This window comes from Anolis carolinensis, chromosome 1 (genome assembly GCF_035594765.1).
Source record: "Anolis carolinensis isolate JA03-04 chromosome 1, rAnoCar3.1.pri, whole genome shotgun sequence".
NCBI lineage: Eukaryota > Metazoa > Chordata > Lepidosauria > Squamata > Dactyloidae > Anolis > Anolis carolinensis.
Window position 1 is genome coordinate 278,564,452 of NC_085841.1, and position 19,262 is coordinate 278,583,713.

General features: G+C 37.3%; 1 protein-coding gene across 2 annotated transcripts in view; it reads right to left on the reverse strand.

Annotated features, from left to right (window-relative positions):
• Positions 1-19,262, reverse strand: part of spon1 (spondin 1) — a 426,626-nt gene that overhangs the window by 247,652 nt on the left and 159,712 nt on the right. For both annotated transcript variants that reach the window (XM_062967755.1, XM_062967754.1), the window contains exon 5: positions 13,467-13,589. In XM_062967755.1, coding sequence (XP_062823825.1) covers positions 13,467-13,589 — 123 coding nt within the window. The remainder of the gene's footprint in view (positions 1-13,466; positions 13,590-19,262) is intronic.

Sequence of the window (19,262 nt, forward strand, 5' to 3'; positions counted from 1 at the left end):
TAGAGATTGCAAAAGGCCCTGTTGTAAACTACATTTTCCAGAATGCAAAGCTTCTCAATAGCCAAATGATGGCTGAAGGACCTAAATAGCTGGCTGTAGCAGTCGCCATTTATAGCTAGTCTTAATATAAAATAAATAAACTGATTGAATCTGCAAAGAGATCTAAAGTAAGCAGCAAGCATTAAGCAGATTTTGCAAAGCCAAAAGAACACAAACTGCTTTTAAAACCAATACTTTTACTTTGGCTCAATTGCCATGAGGAAGGCATTGGGGGGGGGCAACTTTTGTGGGGGGGATAATTGATTGATTTGCTTTAAGCCAATCTCTGTGATGGGCTGTAAAAAAAGTAATGACCTATATGGATATGTCGAGGGTCCCCTCTAACTCAATAGAGGAAGCAAATGGATGGTGCCTTTCTGCCTGGAAGAAGGGGTTCGTCTAGATGTCTCTTGATGGTGTCTGTACTATGACTTCTGTTACTGGGTTATAAATGTCATTTCTTAATTGGTTCTGTCATAAAAACATGGCAAAGTTTATCACACTGTAAAACTTTGTCTTTGCACAAAGGACACTGCCCTATAGATAGCACACTCTGCTTTGTTGAGTTCCCACTAATCTAACACAGTTTCTGCCACAAAAACAAAGTTTCTGGAGTAGAACAACTACTTTCAAAGTAAAGACCACATAATGAAACAGGAAATAACACTTTCAAACCAGGAACAGGTTTTCTTTATTATTAAAAAAAAAATCTGTCAGGAAATGGAGTCATATCTTCATATGTGGTGGTCATACTTTTGGAAAGGATAAAGAAATAAGAGCAATAATAGAGAATATACCAAAATCAGCATTATTACTTATGCATGACAATATAATTCTCTCATAAGAGGAGAAAGAATTGGTTTCTCATTTGATAACAGCAGCAAAATCTCTAACAACAAAAATCTGTAAAGAAAAAAGGAAATTCAATTTGAAGAATGGTACAGGGAAATTTGGAACATAGCTATTAATAACAAGCTGACCTGTAATATTAAAATTAAAAAGGGAATATGGAAACAAACAGATTTTTTGAAAATACGGGGGGAAATTATTGAGCATATCTTTAATGAGGAAAAGGGTACAAGCTGGCAACAGAAGCAATGAAATTTTGGAGTTATGAAACAATATGAGTTGGTTGGTCTTGATGAAGGGAGCACAAAATAAGGGGAAGGGGAAGAGGGAAAAAGGCATAATAATAATAATAATAATAATAATAATAATAATAATAATAATAATAATAAAACAAAACACGTATAAGTAGATAAAAAGTGTATAAGAGGTATATGTAGTACAAGTTGTAATGGAAAGTTAAAAACTGATAAGAAATATGCTTAAACATGTGTGTTTTGCCAAAAACTCCATGATTAAGTCAAACATTCTGAAATTTGGTGAGCTAACAGTGGTAAATGTGGTCTACCATGGTAGCAAGTTTGGTCAGGATAGTTCAAAAAATGAGAGAGAAGCCCCTGAAGTTTCCCCACTGCCAGTGATGTTTTCCCTATTGTGCATGCACGACCGCAATTAATGAAGTACTTACAAAGATTTATAAGTTTCATTAGAGTTCTGAAACTTTTACCCCCAAAATTCAAAAAGAACTTCAGAAACGAAGCACCAGCGCCCCCTACTTTTGAACACAATTTAGAACAATTTCTAATGGATAGTAAACACACTAAAAACGATGAGAGTACAGAAAGCATAATAGAGAAAGAAAACATGTAAAAGAATGGGAAAATGGATGATGGAAAAAGAAATGAAAGAGTACACACACACACACACACACACACACACAAAGAGAAAGAATGCCTAGATGCACAGAGACAAGGAAATTGAAAGGGATCTAAGAGCTCAGCCAGACTGTCTCAATACAGTGAGTGTTTTCTATCCTTTTGGTTTTGACTGAACATGCATATTAATGAGTTTTGTGTCTAGCTCTATCCTGAAATATACCAGGTTTCTCTCCCTTCTTTGTGGCCCTCCCCTTTCCCCTCCCACTGATTACTTGTCACACCAAGGTCCACACAGTATTTCAGTATTTCAGCATATAATAAGACTTGAATTCTCCTATTACCTTTTGGTGGGAAATGATCAGGGGAGCTCAACTCGGTAACTAGAGTGTTCATATAAAAATTGAACAGAAAAGGTGCCAACAAACAACCTTGCCTAACTCTTTTTGTTTCACTGTTGTTAGAGCTTACCTGGCAGACCTAACCATACTCTGGTTTCTCTTCAGATTGTATAAACCTTTCAACTTTTACACTCTATTGTAAAAAGTGAAATATGAAAATATAAGAATATAAAAATATAAACATCTCCAGGAAAGTAACAGAAATGGTTGAGGAATCAGACATTGGGGCCATGACTTCAGAGTTTCTAGAATGATATTGGACTGTCTGAGTATGGTTCTTGTTTATTAAAACTATCTAAAATGTATTTATTAGGTATTGTAATTGAAAACAAAAATAAATGTGCCAACAATTAATGTGAAACACAATAGGAATAAATGCAATGATGTTGAAACAGTTAATTTAATCTACAGAGAACTACAGCATCTAAAGTTCATTTTATGCAAGTACTTTTTCCAGAGGTGAAAAATGCTTATATTTTTGTGTGTGTTCATTTCAAAGGCACAGGGGAGCAAATGCATACCTACACTGACAAAAAGGTGCTTTTGTGTGTATTTTAAAAAATGTATCCAGTGGGCTTTTCATGTGAAAATGTTCAACACATTTTTGTCCTAACATGAAACATATATTAAAAAATACAGGGTGTAGAGCTTTTTAGCTGCAAATTATCCCCGAATCTATGCTTAGTTTAAAAGACATGTAGCTGGCTATGGCATGAATCTGATGGCTAGTTCCAACTAGAGCCTAACCCTTGAATCAGTGGCAACTGTTGGTTCACCATGTAAACCTTGATTCAATAAGTCTACTCGACTTGCGATTACCAACAAGATTTAGTGTAGCGTGTGCATATCTTCAAGCCACATGTCAATACATATAATATTTATTTATTTATTTCCAGCATTTATACCCTGCCCTTCTCACCCAGGCATCAAACTCCAAAATTCTGAATGATCTCCCCCCAGCAGATTCATGTAGCTGTTAAGCAACAAGGACACACTCTGTCCAGTTCCCTGTGTAGATCATTCACTAAGGAGACTAAGGCTATCTTGGTTCTATGACCTGGTCTAAAGCCAGACTGTGATGGATCTAGATAATCCATTTCTTCCAAGAACACCTGGAGTTGCAAGGCGACCACACGTTCCAAGACTTTATCCAATAAGGGAAGATTGGAAACTGGCCAAGAGTTGTTCAATTGTGTGGGGTCCAGAGACCTGTGAACTAAAGGATGAACCCATGTTTAGAAAAGGAAAGCCTCCATGAGGCAGCTATATTAACAAAAAAAAAATTCCCCAAAATGTGGGTGCCCACTACAGCATACATTGGAAACATGATATTTTGGGATAACAAATGCTGGCAGCCCACAACCAATATGGCCACTGTCATCATGCTGACAAGAGCTGCTGGTAGTTGGAGTCCAAATAGCCATCTTTTCTAAGTTCCAGTAGAGCAATCCAGGTCACCTTGCTTTCTTTGTGCCCACTTGTTTTTTATACCATAGTACTTGGAGGTGTTTGGAAAGTTCAGACTTATGTTACTTTTGTTACTTATGCCTTGTGCTTGTGTCAGCAATTACAAAGTGAACTAGTGCTATTAGTGTTCAGCAGCTGTCTTGCTATCCCTGCAGGCCTGGCATCAGAAACAAATGTTTCATTCTCTCCCAAACTGGGCCAAAACCTTTTGGTATAAAGGAGGCTCGCTCAGAAAATTCAAAATGCACATGAGAAATAAATGGGAAAATGAAGGATGTTTCCTCTTTTATTAGGATGAGGAAAGAGAAAATGTTATTCAAGGAGAAAGCAAGCGGAAAAATTAGAATAAGTGTACTTGAATAAACATAGGGAAGAACCAGAGATGCTGGATATGCAAAGCAAAGAAATGCAGATAGAATCAGCCTAAGGTGAAACACAGAATTGGCAAAGGCAGGAGTGAGGAAAGAAGAAAAAAATAATTTGTTCAAAGAGATCACAAATGAAATGAAACTCCATTATCAAAACATCAATGAACAAAGCACAAAATATACAGCAAACAAAGAAAAAGATTACTGTACATGTAGTAGTTTATGAAAGATCTTGGAAACAAATGAGCAGCACATCTTGAGATATTCTCTACTTCTACAAGAAAAAATGACCCAATCCATATTATCAAATGGCAACAAAGCATTAAGAAGTGTAGACTATGCTGGACTATAGGCTATATGTTTACCACTCATTTATTTTATTTTTTTGTTGAGATATTTTTGCTCCCATGATCTACACAACATACAGATAGCATCACTGAAGTACTATATTGCTAAAAGCATGAGCTATGAGCATTACAAACCATTTATTGATCCCAGCATACCCTGTTTCCCCTAAAATAAGACATCCCCAGAAAATAAGACCTAATAGAGGTTTTGCTGAATTGCTAAATATAAGGCCTCCCCCGAAAGTAAGACCTAGCAAAGTTTTTGTTTGGAAGCATGCCCGCTGAACAGAACACCAGAACATTGCAGGATCGGTAAATGTACTCACTATAGAGTGTTGTACATGAAAATAATGGTAGTAACAAGAAATTCTTGATAGGATTCAGTTTGTCTGGTTATGTTGGTTTGTGATGACAACCACTGTACAGTATATAATAAATGTTCATTTTTTTGTTCAACAATAATTGTGAATTCTTCTTCATGGAAAAATAAGACATCCCCTGAAAATAATACCTAGAGCATCTTTGGGGTCAAAAATTAATATAAGACACTGCCTTATTTTCAGGGAAACACGGTAGCATGCAATTGTCTTGGTATAGCAGGGATGGCCTGCTACACCAGCATGATTTAAAATTTCCCAGTTTCTCTCTCTTAATTTCATGTCCTTCCTTCAGTTGGTGCAAACTGATGTCAAAGTACAAAAGTAGTTTGCTCTTCCTTTTTTGGTCTCTCAGCAAGAAGGATGGGAAGCTGCCCTTCCCAGTGGGCTCTGGAAAATACAAATTGCTACAGCCTCTCCTAGAGTAAAAAAAAAATGTAAAAAACTAGTGAAACAATTTGGAAAAATTGGAGAAGGGGAGAGCCTTGTTAAAGAAATGTTTTCTTTGATGAGATGTCATTTGAATAACAGCACCCTTAGAATTGTGCACCAGGTGCTCTCTTGGTCTTTTTCTCATAGAGTCATCTATTCCCTCTATCTCTAATTTCTCTATCAATGGGATCAATATTCCTTAGAAGCATCCCTAATCTGAATGTTTTTCTTTCTCCCTTCAGTTATGATTTTTGTTTGTTTTTATGATTTACATAGCCATTATATTTTAAAGCTTAGTTTTGCTGATTTTCTTCTCTGAACACCTTCCTTTTGACGCACATCCTCTCTGTATGCCAAGGTTGCACAGTACCATGTGAAAGAAACTATAATTTGAAGTGGTTGAACACTAAGAGATATTTTACTGCCTAGTAACTTTGAGAGGTCTTTTTCCCCCTGCAAAACACTATTTACATAAACTATACAACCATACACATATTGACTGAGAGTTCCCAATTAAATCAATGGGACTTACACACAGCTACATGAGCATAGCACACTTTAAAATGCCATAGGAATGCATGAATTGCTTTAGGATAATCATATTTCATGAAGATGAAAGTATTGCATATATTTTCCCTGCCTCATTCCATTTTTTATTAAAAAAACAATCCTGTGAAATAAGGACCCTACAGTAAAATCTTGGACACTCCAGTGCAGCAGTACTTTGGAATGGCCTTAGGGATGGCTACAATCTCTAAGTTCATTCCACAATGACAGAGAGGTGGAGTCCACATCGTCCAGTGATGCTAAACTAGACCATGCAGATTCCTCTTTAACATCACTAGACCATCACCTTAGCTTTGCTGTTCCCGTCGCTGCTGGTGGATGGCCATGGATCTCTGAGACAGCTCCTAGTCATTGCAGGCATCCTTTGCTGATGTTAGCAAAGGTGCCTGGAGATGTCCAGGGGTTATCCCGAGCTCTGTGGCTGTTTGCTGCAATGTCAGGAGAATGGCATAGATCCAATTCATTTCCTTTTCCAAGCGCAGGTTAAAGGACCCATGTAGACAGCAGACTGGTTTGGATTGGAGTCTGCTATGCTGTTTGGAGTTTCACTGAAAATCTGGAGCATTCCCCAGTTTTGCTTAACAAGAGGTCAAACTGGGTTAACCTGGTTTACCCTGTATTAAGGACTAAAAAAATCTATCAACATCATCTGGACATTCTAGTTCAACTCCTGGTCCAGTTTGGGGCAAAAGGCTGGTGCAAACAAGCCCTAAGTTAAACTAAGAAGCTACAATTGGCTCAAGAGCATCATATTATGGGGAAACTAGGATTTGGTTGGATCAATGTGCGTTCAGCAGAATTCATAAATTGAATAGGAGAGAAAGCTGTCATTTTGAGCAGGCCTGATAAGAGCATTTTGAGTTTAGAATGGTGCATCATACAATATTTATTGTTACTCATGTTGCATTCATCAATTTGGGTTTTTACTTTTTTCAAACTTTTCTTAAATCAAGCCATAAATTCCAGGGTTCTTCTGCTTAAAATGTTAGTTTTACATGCTCATATACCTCTACATTTTTATTTGGCCTGGACATAGTCTTTTGACTTTGTTCTAATGTTATTCAGCCATACCTGTATTGGTTGTCATCTATGAAAGATTGGAGGTTATTTCTCAGGCTGTGTAAGAAGTTGTTTCTCAGATTTTATTCCAATATGTAAAATGGCACTAATGATAACAGCCTTTTTTAGTTGTCTACTAAATCAATTTCACTCCAGGTAACTAGGTCATGAATCATGCAGTTCCTGTAAAATGCTGAGGGGGGCAATAAATTCGCTTCATTTATTATAATAACAAAGGTGAAACCTGATACTAAGCATATTATATTTACTTGAAAGAAAATTCCACTGAGTTCAATTGATTCTAATTTTTCTATTATGTATATTAGGACTCCACCACAACCTATCATACATTTTCATGGCTTTGAATCAAGATCAGCAGTATATGGTTTTGTAGGATGCAGATACTTCCTATCGATTTCTGCAAAATTCAGCAGCATACAACGGTGATTGTTAAAACACAATAGCAATGTAAATCTTGGCATATTTCTGCCTAATATCAAACTTGTGTATTTGTTTTTAATGATTTTTAACACTTTGTTGATTTGTTTGAACTAAAACATCATTTATGTATATGTGCGTATACACACATGTATCTATACAGATTTGTATTGGAAAGCTGTTCATTTTGTTGGCACCTTGCACTGTTTTCTGCATCTAATGTTGTGGTCATTCCATAAAACCAACTTCAGCAGAAATGAATTTCCACAAAAAGTGCCAAATTATTCCCCCTCCACAAAGTCAGCCATTTTCTTGATAGAGTATGCCCATGTCTTGAGACATCTGTTCTTGTCAAGGAGAAGAAAAATTGTAGTATTTGAATCCTTAAAACACATGCATTTTGTTTTTGCTAGATACATGTGAATTTAATAAGCAAGTGTTTGTTTTATCAACACCATGAGGGCAGAGGTGCATCTCCAGGAGAGGGGAGCAGACCTGACTTCGTTTCTGACACTGTGAAGTTGCTCCCTCTGTAAATACTGTTGTTCACACTGTACCTTACTCTCAGACCAGTGTGTGGAGTACTGAATCCTTAAGTTTTCAACTCTCTTAAAGATGTCCCAGTTTCTCTCTCCTCCTCTCATGTTCTCCTGTCATTCTCAGCTCACTTTAAATGCTGCAAACTGAAATCAAAGTTCAAAAGTAGCTTACAGTCAACTCAGCTGGGAGGACAGGTTGTTTTGGCACTAAATGCCTGTTTTAGCCCCATTCAAAACATGGTTGAGGAGCATGTCAAGAATATAAACTGAAATCACACGTCAAGCTGTCATATATTTCTTCTAATACATGAGTCAACTACAATTCAAGCTATATGTTGTTATTTCAAGTCTGATGAGAGATTTTGAAAAAGATGCTGCCAAGAATGAGCTATAGAAACTGGAGATATATTAAGCACACTTTGAATGACATACTAAAAAAATAAAAGTTTGTATGTACCTTGGAACGAGATATGAACATGAAGTCTAAATGTTGATATCTTATTTATAAAGCTAGTAATATTAAAGCTTTCAGTCTAAAGAGAACACTTGAACTTTTAAAAGCTTTTTAAAATTTCCACAGAAATGTAATAAAGCCAGTGCTTTTAGTCAGATTTTATTCTCAATGGGAGGATCACATGAAATTGCTCTTTCAGAACAGCAGGACAACATGTTCTAGATTGAGGTCTATCTTGTCTTTTAAAGCAATGGTTAGAAATTAAGAGAGGACAGATTGGAATACATTTAACTAATTCTATGAAATAAAAAAAACTTCAAACATTAACATAGCATGGAAGATAGAGTTGGATACATAATTAGAAGTGTTAAATTTATAGAAGCTAGCCTGCTAGCTGGGCCCCTGTTAAGGACATTTCTCCAGTCTTATGATGACAAATGTTCCATGATTCTCCACAGCCCAAAGTCAGTAAGGTTTTGTTTCATTGAACAGTTTCATAGCCTCTGCATAATAAACAGCAGATTTGACAGGTACTTTTCATTTTTAAAATCCAAGCCAGGTGGATGGGAGGAAAAGCTTTCGAGCCTCCTAGGAATTTATAGTTACAATTTGCTGCTGGTTGTTCTGCAGGGGTAAGAGCTGTCTCCATTAATGTCAAAAGTTCTGGCAGAAATCCCATTTCTGGGTGACAATAAAACAAAGTGAATAATTCTTCTTAAGTTAGTACTAGTACTCAGAAATGTTCATATTTATGAAATAAGTTTCTGTGGGAATGCAGGCAGGTCAAGAAAAATGGTTGTAATTTCCAGTGTGTTTTATACCACTGTCATAAAATTTAACAATCTTTAATCCTTTCCTTATTACCTGATAACTGACCATGATCTTTACATAATTATTTGTAAGTCTCACGGATCTTGCATATACCAGGAGCTTTGATATGGGCATCTCATCCATACTGTGCTATAAGCCATACTCAATTCCATATTTAAGAAGGAAAGATATCACTTTTTTCAGGCTGAATATCTGGCTAACTATGATTTTTGAACCCATATTTCCTACAATGAATCTGAAATCTCTTCTTTGCTCTTATATATGACTAAATATCTTTGCACTAACTGAAAAGGCTATCCTCTGTACTATTTTTTCAACCATTTCACATTTGTTTGGCAGTAAGTCTCATTTAATTCAGCTGTTGTCTAGATTTTTATCAAGCATTTCTTTTCCAAATTCTGTCTGTTTAGATAACATTGCTGAAAGAGAAATGGACTGTGACTAGGGACAGAAATGAAATTAGTTGGGTTTGCAAAAAATAGAAACAGCCATTTCACACTTCCTGTGACTGGCAAAGGGCCAAAGCAAAATGATATATATTTTCTGAAACATTTGATGTAAGTGAGCAGAAAAGATTGTGCACAAAAGCCAGGAATACATTTGAAAAGTATGCCAGACTAAAAATGAAGGCATTCAAAAAATGAAGTCAATGCAAAATGCATTCTCATGAATGCATCTACTTTACAAAGAAATTACAGAGAGAAATTCGCTCAGGCTTCAATGTGGGAATAAAAGAAAGGGGGGAGTCTTACAATCCAGTATAAAACAAGGGCTGTTTCACACTACAAAATTATAGCACTATGATTCCACTTTAACATCCACAGCAATATTCTGTGGAATCTTGATATATACTGTTTAGAAGGCATATCTTTAAGAGGAATTTGAAAGGCTTGGCTTTGAAAGAAAAATGTTTAGCTTGAATGGCATGCTACCCTGGGATCCATTTGCTCAGTTCTGGTCACATGTGATCATCATCGACGATCCCTCATGTCTGAGTATGATTGCCTTCCAAGTTTAGGGTTTTGGCAGTGGGTCCATAGGTGATTGTAAAGACCTGTTCTTGATCTACATTTTCTTTAATAGTGAGTACATTGGTTTCCAGGGATGCTTTGATGTGCCTTCTTCTTGACAGGTTTCTCCCTTTTACCCTCTTTTTGTGTATCTTTGAATTCCACAGCACTGTTAGTAAAAGTTGACCTCCACTTAGACAGCTCGAAGGCTAGAACTTCCCAGTTCTCGGTGTCTATGCCACAGTTTTTAAGGTTTGCTTTGAGCCAATCTTTAAATCTCTTTTCCTGTCCACCAACATTCCGTTTTCCATTCTGGAGTTGAGAGTAGAGTAACCTATTTGGAAGACGGTGATCGGGCATTTGGACAATGTGGCCAGTCCAAAGAAGTTGATGGAAGAGGATCAGAGCATCAATGCTGGTGATCTTTGCTTCTTCCAGAACGCTGACATTTGTCTGCCTGTCTTCTCAAGAGATTTTCAGGATTTTTCAGAGGCAACACTGATAGAATTGTTCCAAAAGCTGTGCAGCCTCCCACCCACTCTCTTCTTGTAGTGAGAAATGAACAAGGAAAATGCAAGTGATCTGCTATGCATCATGCTGATTTGAATATGATACTCAATGTGCTAATGCAATGACATTGGAATGATTTCTAGCACAATGGCAGCTCTATTGTGTTATGAGTCCTTCCCCCTTAAAACTTAGCAATATGTGCTCATAGGTCTTCCCTTCAAAATTGTTCTTGTGGTATCTTCTTGATGGCTGGACTAAAAATGTGCACTTTGTTTCTATATGGGTCCAACCAGTCTACCTTCAAACTAATGTGACCCTAGACAGTTAATTGCTGCTATAGAGTCAAATGTAGTGGTGGGGCTTGAAATCAAGATTTCAACCTAGCAGTTCAAAAACATGCCAATGTGAGTAGATCAATAGGTACCACTCTGGCGGGAAGGTAACGGCACTCCATGCAGTCATGCCAACCACATGACCTTGGAGGTGTCTACGGACAACGCTGGCTCTTCGGCTTAGAAATGGAGATGAGCACCAACCCTCAGAGTCAGACATGACTGGACTTAACGTCAGGGGAAAACCTTTACCTTTTTTAATATCTCCCTAGGAATGAATAAGGAACAAGAGCATGATTTATCTGGATAAGTTAGGATCATGTTTGTTAGTCCTGAAAAGACCTTGGGCTACAACTCTTCCAATGTTTTTAGCTTAATCCAGAAATGATGAGACGTCAGCTTCTCGTTTCAACTCCCCTTTCTCACTCAAAATAAGGATGGCATATCTAATTTGATTCTAGGATAAGCTGCACTGCCTGGAGGTTTCTAGGAACATTATTCTCATTTTTTAATGTTAAACAAACAAGGGAGGGTGACTTCTCTAGAGGTTTTACAAATGGATAGAAAAACAGCATGCAACCCATAGGCAGTGTACAGTTCAACTCCATTCTAACCAGTAATGTGACAATTTTTAGATTTTACCTGGAGCAACCTTTAGGAATGCTGGAGCCAGGAAGAAGTTTGATTTTCCAGATGGTCTAGGAAACCAGCATATATTTTTCTACCATTTTGACAAGCTTAATAAAAGTGATACGTTCATATGGATTTTATATTTCTTCATTGTCCCAAATAGCAAACAAACAGCAGAAGACACCCACACAATTAATAAAAAATGCCAATGAAGTAGCAAACTAATTTCAATCTATTTATAGGACTTGTCAGTGCAGCCAAGAGGACCTGAACATAAATTTGACAGATATTTTGCATCAAAATATTCTCTTGTATCTACATTGCGTATACAATCTTGGCTGTGAGACTTGCCAATTGCTTTAATTCCTTCTGCAGCTTTAGCTCGCAGCAGCAAATTCTAACCCCAATTTTAATACATCAATATAAACTCTTTTATTAGCATACACAGTTCTATATCTGAAATAGGGAGCATTCAACTTAAATAAAGTTGAGACAAAAATCTATGTAAACTGTATCAAATAACAATTCATGTACCAAGTTCTGATACTACGAATGTCAGGGTGCTGCATGGGGACATTGCAATGTTAAAGAAAAATAAATTACATACAAAGGCCTTAAAGTTTGCTAACATGTCTTTTTGTTGATCTTTATAAAGAGAAAAGGGTATCTCACAATTCAAGGTCACTTGGTTGGCTTCATTGTCATTATTGTGAAGCCTATATTTAAAGATCAACTGTGAGATCTGATCAGTAAGTCCAAATAAACTGAGCATAGCACTGTAAAACTGAAAGGGCACCAGCTATGGCAGGTGGCTTTCATGTCAGTGGCATAGCAAATCTGTTCCAAGTTTTGACATAAACTTTAAAGGAGCTAAGGCTGGATTTACACTTCCATATAATGCCATTTGAAACTGCATTATACTGCAGTGCAGATTCAGCCCAATAAACTGAACATCTTTGGGGATAGCCATCGGCACCTTCGTTAGCTCCTTTAATGCTCAGCTAAAATCTGCAGTGCATCTGATGTCATATTGACATGGAAGCCACATGCCACCTCTGCCTCACACATTTAGTCATGTGGTTATTGTACTTCTTCACAATCCAGAAACTCTAATACTGTATATATTTGGGGATGGATGTATCATCACATCACTTCCAGCCACAGAGTTCCTTCAATTGTTGAAGCTTTAAAAGTGTGTTTTAGTAGGCATTGGAAATTGTGGCAATGACTTCACGATCAAAAATGTGAACAGCAAAATGTACAAGTCTAGCTTATGACATAATAAATACTGATCAGAATGTCAACTTAATCTTTTAACTTTTGTATGATATACACTTATTTTATCCTTACTAGAAACCTCACATTCCATACTGAGGATGATGAAACAAATATTATACTGTGAATATAACGGACATAGACTGAACATTGATCACTGAAGCCAGAGTTTGACAATATGAGGTAGGATGGGTTCGCGGTACTGTTCCATTATCTGGGCGGGGGCCACTAGGGAGCACTAGAGAGAGAAGGATAGTCCATTTTACAGGAGGGAAGCTAAAGAAGGAAAACCATTTCCCTTGTTTTTACTGGTTATTCCCCCTCCCCACTTCCCTTATCATAAACGATGGTTGTTTCCATGACAGGGACATGGGTGGGGGGAATAACAGAAAAACAGGGAGAAATGATTTTACTCCTTCAACCCATCCTCCACCCCCATAAAATGAACTATCCTTCTCTCTCTAGCGCCCCTTAGTGGCCTCCACCTGAATAATAGAACAGTATCGGGTTTGCTCCTGAACCCAGCAGGCTGTATTGCCCCATTTGGCCTTCTCTGAAGTTTCAGAGGCTTACAATGCCACCCCCCAATCAATGTAAAATGTGAGAACAAAGAAATTGTAGGAATGGAATAGTCTATCATTGGTCAACAAGAAAAACAATGCAACTTACTTGGATAATCTTTTGGATGTGACTTCTCTGACCAGTTTCCATAGAAGGTAAGCCTATATTTAGCAGTTCCACAGGCACAGCAATCCAAAATGGGCTTATCAGTCGAACCCTCAAAGGCTGAGTCTAAAAGAAAGGAATGAAAGCCATCAACATATTATTCTGTGAGTAACTTTAAAGGTGTTTTGTTAAAAACTGCAAATATATGAAAACATAAGGAGTGAGTTGGCTGGAAAGTTTAGATCCTGGTCCTTGTATGTGAAGTTTAAGATATGTAAGTTCTCATTAAGGTACTCCGTAAGGAATATTCTGTTCTACATAGCTGACTTCATGTGTAAGTTGCCAACAGGTTCAAGGGTCAAAAGTATGGGTTTTGATATGATCCATGGGTAAATTGAGGATCATTCCTCTGAGAGGTGAAAGCATTAGTGCTGCCTTGGGCCAGCCGCTTCTAGCAGCCTCCACCATTTCCTCACCCAACCATTCAAAAAGGTCAGAGGGGAGCAACAGCACAGAGAGAGAAAAGACTGTATGGAATTCTATATGCATGTTAAAAGTGTGTGAAAATTTATGTAAAAATTCAGTGTTTTGTTGCTTCTTTAGATTTGAATATATTCCTCCATCCTGTAGTCTCCCACTGAAAGCAATGCATCACCCAGTCATACTATTATTCAATAGTAAGCTTACAATCCTATACCTACATAGTTATTTCTAAGGTGCTGTCCAAATGAGTCCATATGATTCCACAAGTATTGCCTATTCAGACCATAGCTAATGAAAGCAATTCCACTGATGTGTACCAATGATGTCAATTTGAAAGATCATAGCATGAAGTCAATTCTTAGACAGTTTAATTTAAAATGAGTAATCAGACATCTCGGAAGTGAGATACAATTTGCCAGATTCTCCATGCCCAAGGCCCTCTATGATATTGGAACAGATTGCTGTTGTACGGTACTGATAAATAGCATTTACAACCCATGGGTCAACAGCATATTTTATTCTAAAGATTCATGTAAAGTGTACTTATGGACCAGGATCAAGTGTCTGAATGGTGAACACAGTGCTGAACACTGTAAGACAACATTTGAAAGGCTTTAGTACAGAAGCATTGAACCACATTACGTAACTTCATTTGACTTAACACAGGATTACTCTTTTTTTATTACTAAGGCAGCAGCACTTAATCATTTAATCAGATGGCTTAATCAACAACAAAAAAATTAACAAGATAGGCTGACTACCAGGTAGCAGATTCTTTTTCAAAACTCAGATTATTTTTAAAACAAATATATACAAAACCTGTAGGCTCTTAATTGTATTGCCTTTTAAGTGTGCGCTGCTTTGCATTCTGAAAAAAGTGTGACAATATTGGTAACAACAACAACAACAACAACAACAACTACCCATTTTTCTTTCTCCTACAATGGATCCACTCCCCTGTTTAAGGAGCTCCACTGGCTGCCGTTCATCTTCCGGTCCCAATTCAAGGTGCAGACCATCATCTATAAAGCCCTAAACGGTTTGGGACCCACCTACCTCCGTGACCGTATCTCCCTCCATAAACCTGCCCGATCTTTACGATCATCCGGGGAGGCCCTTTTATCACCACTGTCGTTATCCCAGGCCCGCCAAGGGAGAGGGCCTTCTCTGCTGGGCCCCCCGACTGTGGAACTCACTACCCACTGAAATTAGGCAAGCTCCCACGCTGTTAGCTTTTAGGAAAGACTTGAAAACATGGCTTTTCCGCTGTGCCTTCGGTGAGTAATTTCTGTCATATATTTCTGTGTTACTCCCACCCCGAACATCTATCCTCTAGATTACCCCACTTCCATATGTCCCTGCCCGCAGTGGAGTACCCCTCTGTCCCTCTCACTCCAGGTTTTATCTCTGTGTTTATGCGGCCTGCCCTTGTTTTACTGTTTTTTGATTTCTTGATGTAATGCCTATTATTATTTATTGTATTTTTAATGGTGTTATGATATGTTGTTTTTATATTTTATATTGTATTGCTCTGGGCATGGCCCCATGTTAGCCGCCCCGAGTCCCCGTTGGGGAGATGGTGGCGGGGTATAAATAAAGTTTTATTATTATTATTATTATTATTATTATTATTATTATTATTATTATTATTATTATATTATCTTGCCTTCTAAATTGAGGCCTGATACAGAATTTACAAATTTCTCCTAAAAACAAAATAAGGCATTTCCCCTCTTCACTCAGTAATATGTCTAGCTGGATGTGCCCAACTCTGCATCTAACAAAATATTAGCATAAATATCTGATATGGTAGACTAATTAATTGTTCAGAATGGGTTAGTTGAGAGATTCAGAATTAAGATTGAACTTCCCATGTCAGTAGGTTTTGGTTTAAACTTTAAAGAGGCAATCAAAGATGGTCAAAAATACGATTTGCCACCTTCTAGGACAGACTTCTTCTCCTATAGGAACATAAGAGTTTGATATCAAGGATACCTTTGAATGGAAATGCTTTTAAGGAAGCAATTCATTTATTTGTATTTACCACTTTTTAATTTTGCTTCGTGACCAAAAAAAAAGCAGTCAATGTGGCATTAGAAATAATTTAACACAAAAAACACATTAGCATGATAACAATTATATATATCAGAGTCATTATTTTAAAACCAATGCACAAGAGGAGATCTATCAGCTCCTTGCACCACACTATCATGGAAACTTTGTTGTGTAGAGCAGGTGTATTCTACTTTCAGCATTAATGGCAAAAGGAAGAAGCAAAGGGACTGGGCATACACAGCTGCTATGGGAGTAAAATCCAGCTGTCTCTCCTCTGGATATATACGTGTGTGTGGGTGGGGGGTGGTGGGTGGGGAGGGAGGGCGAGCTGCTGTTTTCTCCAAGCTGCAAAAGAGTAGTTGGATTCTGCCTGATTACTACACCCATCCCAGCCACTGAAGGGGCAACAGGAACACGTGTTTCTCATTTCAAATGAGTTCAAACAGCATCATAAAGAGGCATAAGTGGCTCTCTCTTCATCATGCAGTCATCAGCAAATAAAAACCTTCCTATTCTAAGCATCTTTTAGAAACTGGCCACAAAGGTTTTTAAATAGTTTGTGGTTTTATTTACTTCTATCTTTTGTCTTTATAGATTTTTCAAATTATATTAATTCTTTGGAGAGTTTGATTGTATGTTGACTATTTTTGCATATTTTAACATATGTTTTTGTAGTTCCTTTCCCAATGTAATTGTTTTAATTTTCGTAAGTTACATTGAGCCCAGTTTAGGGGGAAATGGAGAAAATCCATGAATTTCAATCAGCTCTTTGCACCCACAGATTCTGCATCCATGAAATCCATCATCCATGGCTTTAAATATTCTAAGAAAAAATCCAAAAGGCAAATCTTGATTTGGCCATTTTACTATGCTATTGTATATAATGAGACTTGAGAATTCACTGTGGCCCAAGAACCAAACCTCAGCAGATACCAAGAGCCCACTAGGCTATTACTAATAACAAGCATGGAACTCCACAGGTAGAAAGTTATGTTCCACTTACTTGATGTAGAATTTCATCAATGATATATTATATGTGAGGTGATAGAGTCATTATTAACTCTGGCAGTTGACATTTTCATAATTTAATAAGTTAGCTACCTCCACTTGCATTACAAATAACATAGAATATAAATGCAAATAATATGCACTAATATTTAACAGCACCTCTACAGGAAGGTGGTAATATAACATTTTTAATGCAAAGTATTTTACTGTTGCAGAAACAACTCAAATTTGCTTTAAATTCTTGACAAGTCCTTTTCCTTTTAATGCTTCTTTCGATTTTTCTGTATTCAAGAACACGAAACAGATGTCTCAATTTCATTTACGTAACTTGCTCCAGTGACTTCATTGAACACATTCTCTGCTCACAGCATAAAGAGCAGTTTCAAATGGAATGCAATCTGCATTTCTAAATGGACTCAAAGTGAAAAAGCCCAGCCGGTGTCAAATGTGTCATATATATTAAATTCAATTAAGTATCTTACAGCACACATCTCAGTGAAAAAAAAAAAAAGGAATGGAGAGAAAGAGGCTTATCACAGTCAAAGCCAAGTTATGCTAATTCAGACTTTTTGGCCCTATGGAAAGTATAATGGGCAGGACCTCTTAGCATTCCCTAAATAAGGCAGAGTTTCCTAATGGTCAGAATGAAAGGGGCAGGAATTATTATCTTTGCATTGCTGCGTAATGAAATTACTAGTCCTTTCCAAAGAGGTCTCATAAGCATTCTTTGGAAGACTTGTGCATAAAATTGTGTAATTTAGTATAACTTCAAAAGAAGTTACACATCAGAAAGAACATATTTTGCACTTTTTCTCAGTAAAGTGTCCTGTGAGCTGAATAGTTCACGAAGGAGAATTGGGGGGGGGGGGGGGGTTAAAATATTTTATTGTTTTTAGAATAGAATCCTACATACATGTGTAGCCTTTTTCACAGTTATTCTAAATGCTGCATTTTTACTTTTTACCAAACTTGATGAAGCCAGAAAGCAAGAGTGGCCGGCGTATTGACACTGAGATTGGAGACACTAGACGTTGTCTTACTCTCCTTGCATCACATTTTCAAGAACTGCATTGAGCAGAACTCCCAAATGGTAGAGCTATACCTACCTACCCACTGACTCAGGTATCTTCTGTGTTGAAGTGTCAGCAAGCAACTCTACAGCTGGTCCCCAATTTCAGAGAATGGAGCTGCCTGCAGCATATGAATTGGCCTGTACCCTCTCAATTTTCATGCTCCTTTTGAAGGTAGCTCAGAATTTTAAACTAGGGATTTTTAAACTTCACAACAAATGTCAAGGAAAAAGCATCAGTATTTCTTTCTACAGCCAAACCATTCTGGATTTTTTTTTCTTTGCAAAGGATGGAAAACTGAGTACAACTTAAAAAAATTGCACATTTTCAAGAAACACATATAATTTTACTCAGAGCTGTACAATTTTCTTTTTCATTTGCAGCAGCCTGATTATACCTTCTGCCTCAAGGCTGGCCTGACCTGGCCCTTCTTTTGGCACCAGGTGAAAACATGGCTTTTTATCCAAGCATTCAGGGACTTGGGAAATTACAGCTTGGATTTTAAATTTGAAAAGGTGATGTTATTGCTTGTAATCTGCTGTAAAATTTTGCCAATATGTTTATTTAGAAGTGCCAAATTAAATAAACAATAAATTATATTAAGGAATATAGCCACTTGCACAAGCCCCACTCAATGTATTAACTGGATACGTGAGAGTGAGCCAATACTGGCATAGCTGCTACTGCTGTATGATGAGCCTGCTCAAGCCCAAACTTAATTATGTTTATTCTGAAGTAAATCTCATTGTTTCCTTTTGAGTTAATGACAGCCCCAAGGCTTTTTCTAATCTTGTTAAGTCACCCTTCTTTCTCTGCTGTTACCTTGGGAACGAATTGATTCCAAGTCTACCAAATCTTGATCCTCTTCATATTTACATTTCGTCAACAAGTAAACTTAGGCACTCATTTCTAAAAGCCTGGAATTCTTTGCTTTTCAGTTCTATATCATATTGATCATTCAGCTCTTCCCAAAGCTGAAATTCAAATCTGACTTACTTAGTATAAGTAGGACCAGGGAAATGTTTGAAAGAGCATTCAGTTAGGCAGCCATGGGAGTCATAAGTAAATAGGAAGGAAGGCCTGGTCTATAAAAATTAGCAATGCTGGGGACTGATATAGAGAATGTGGAGGTCTGCTAGATTCAGAAGGAAATTCACTTCAGACCTCCCAGCAAAGGGAGATA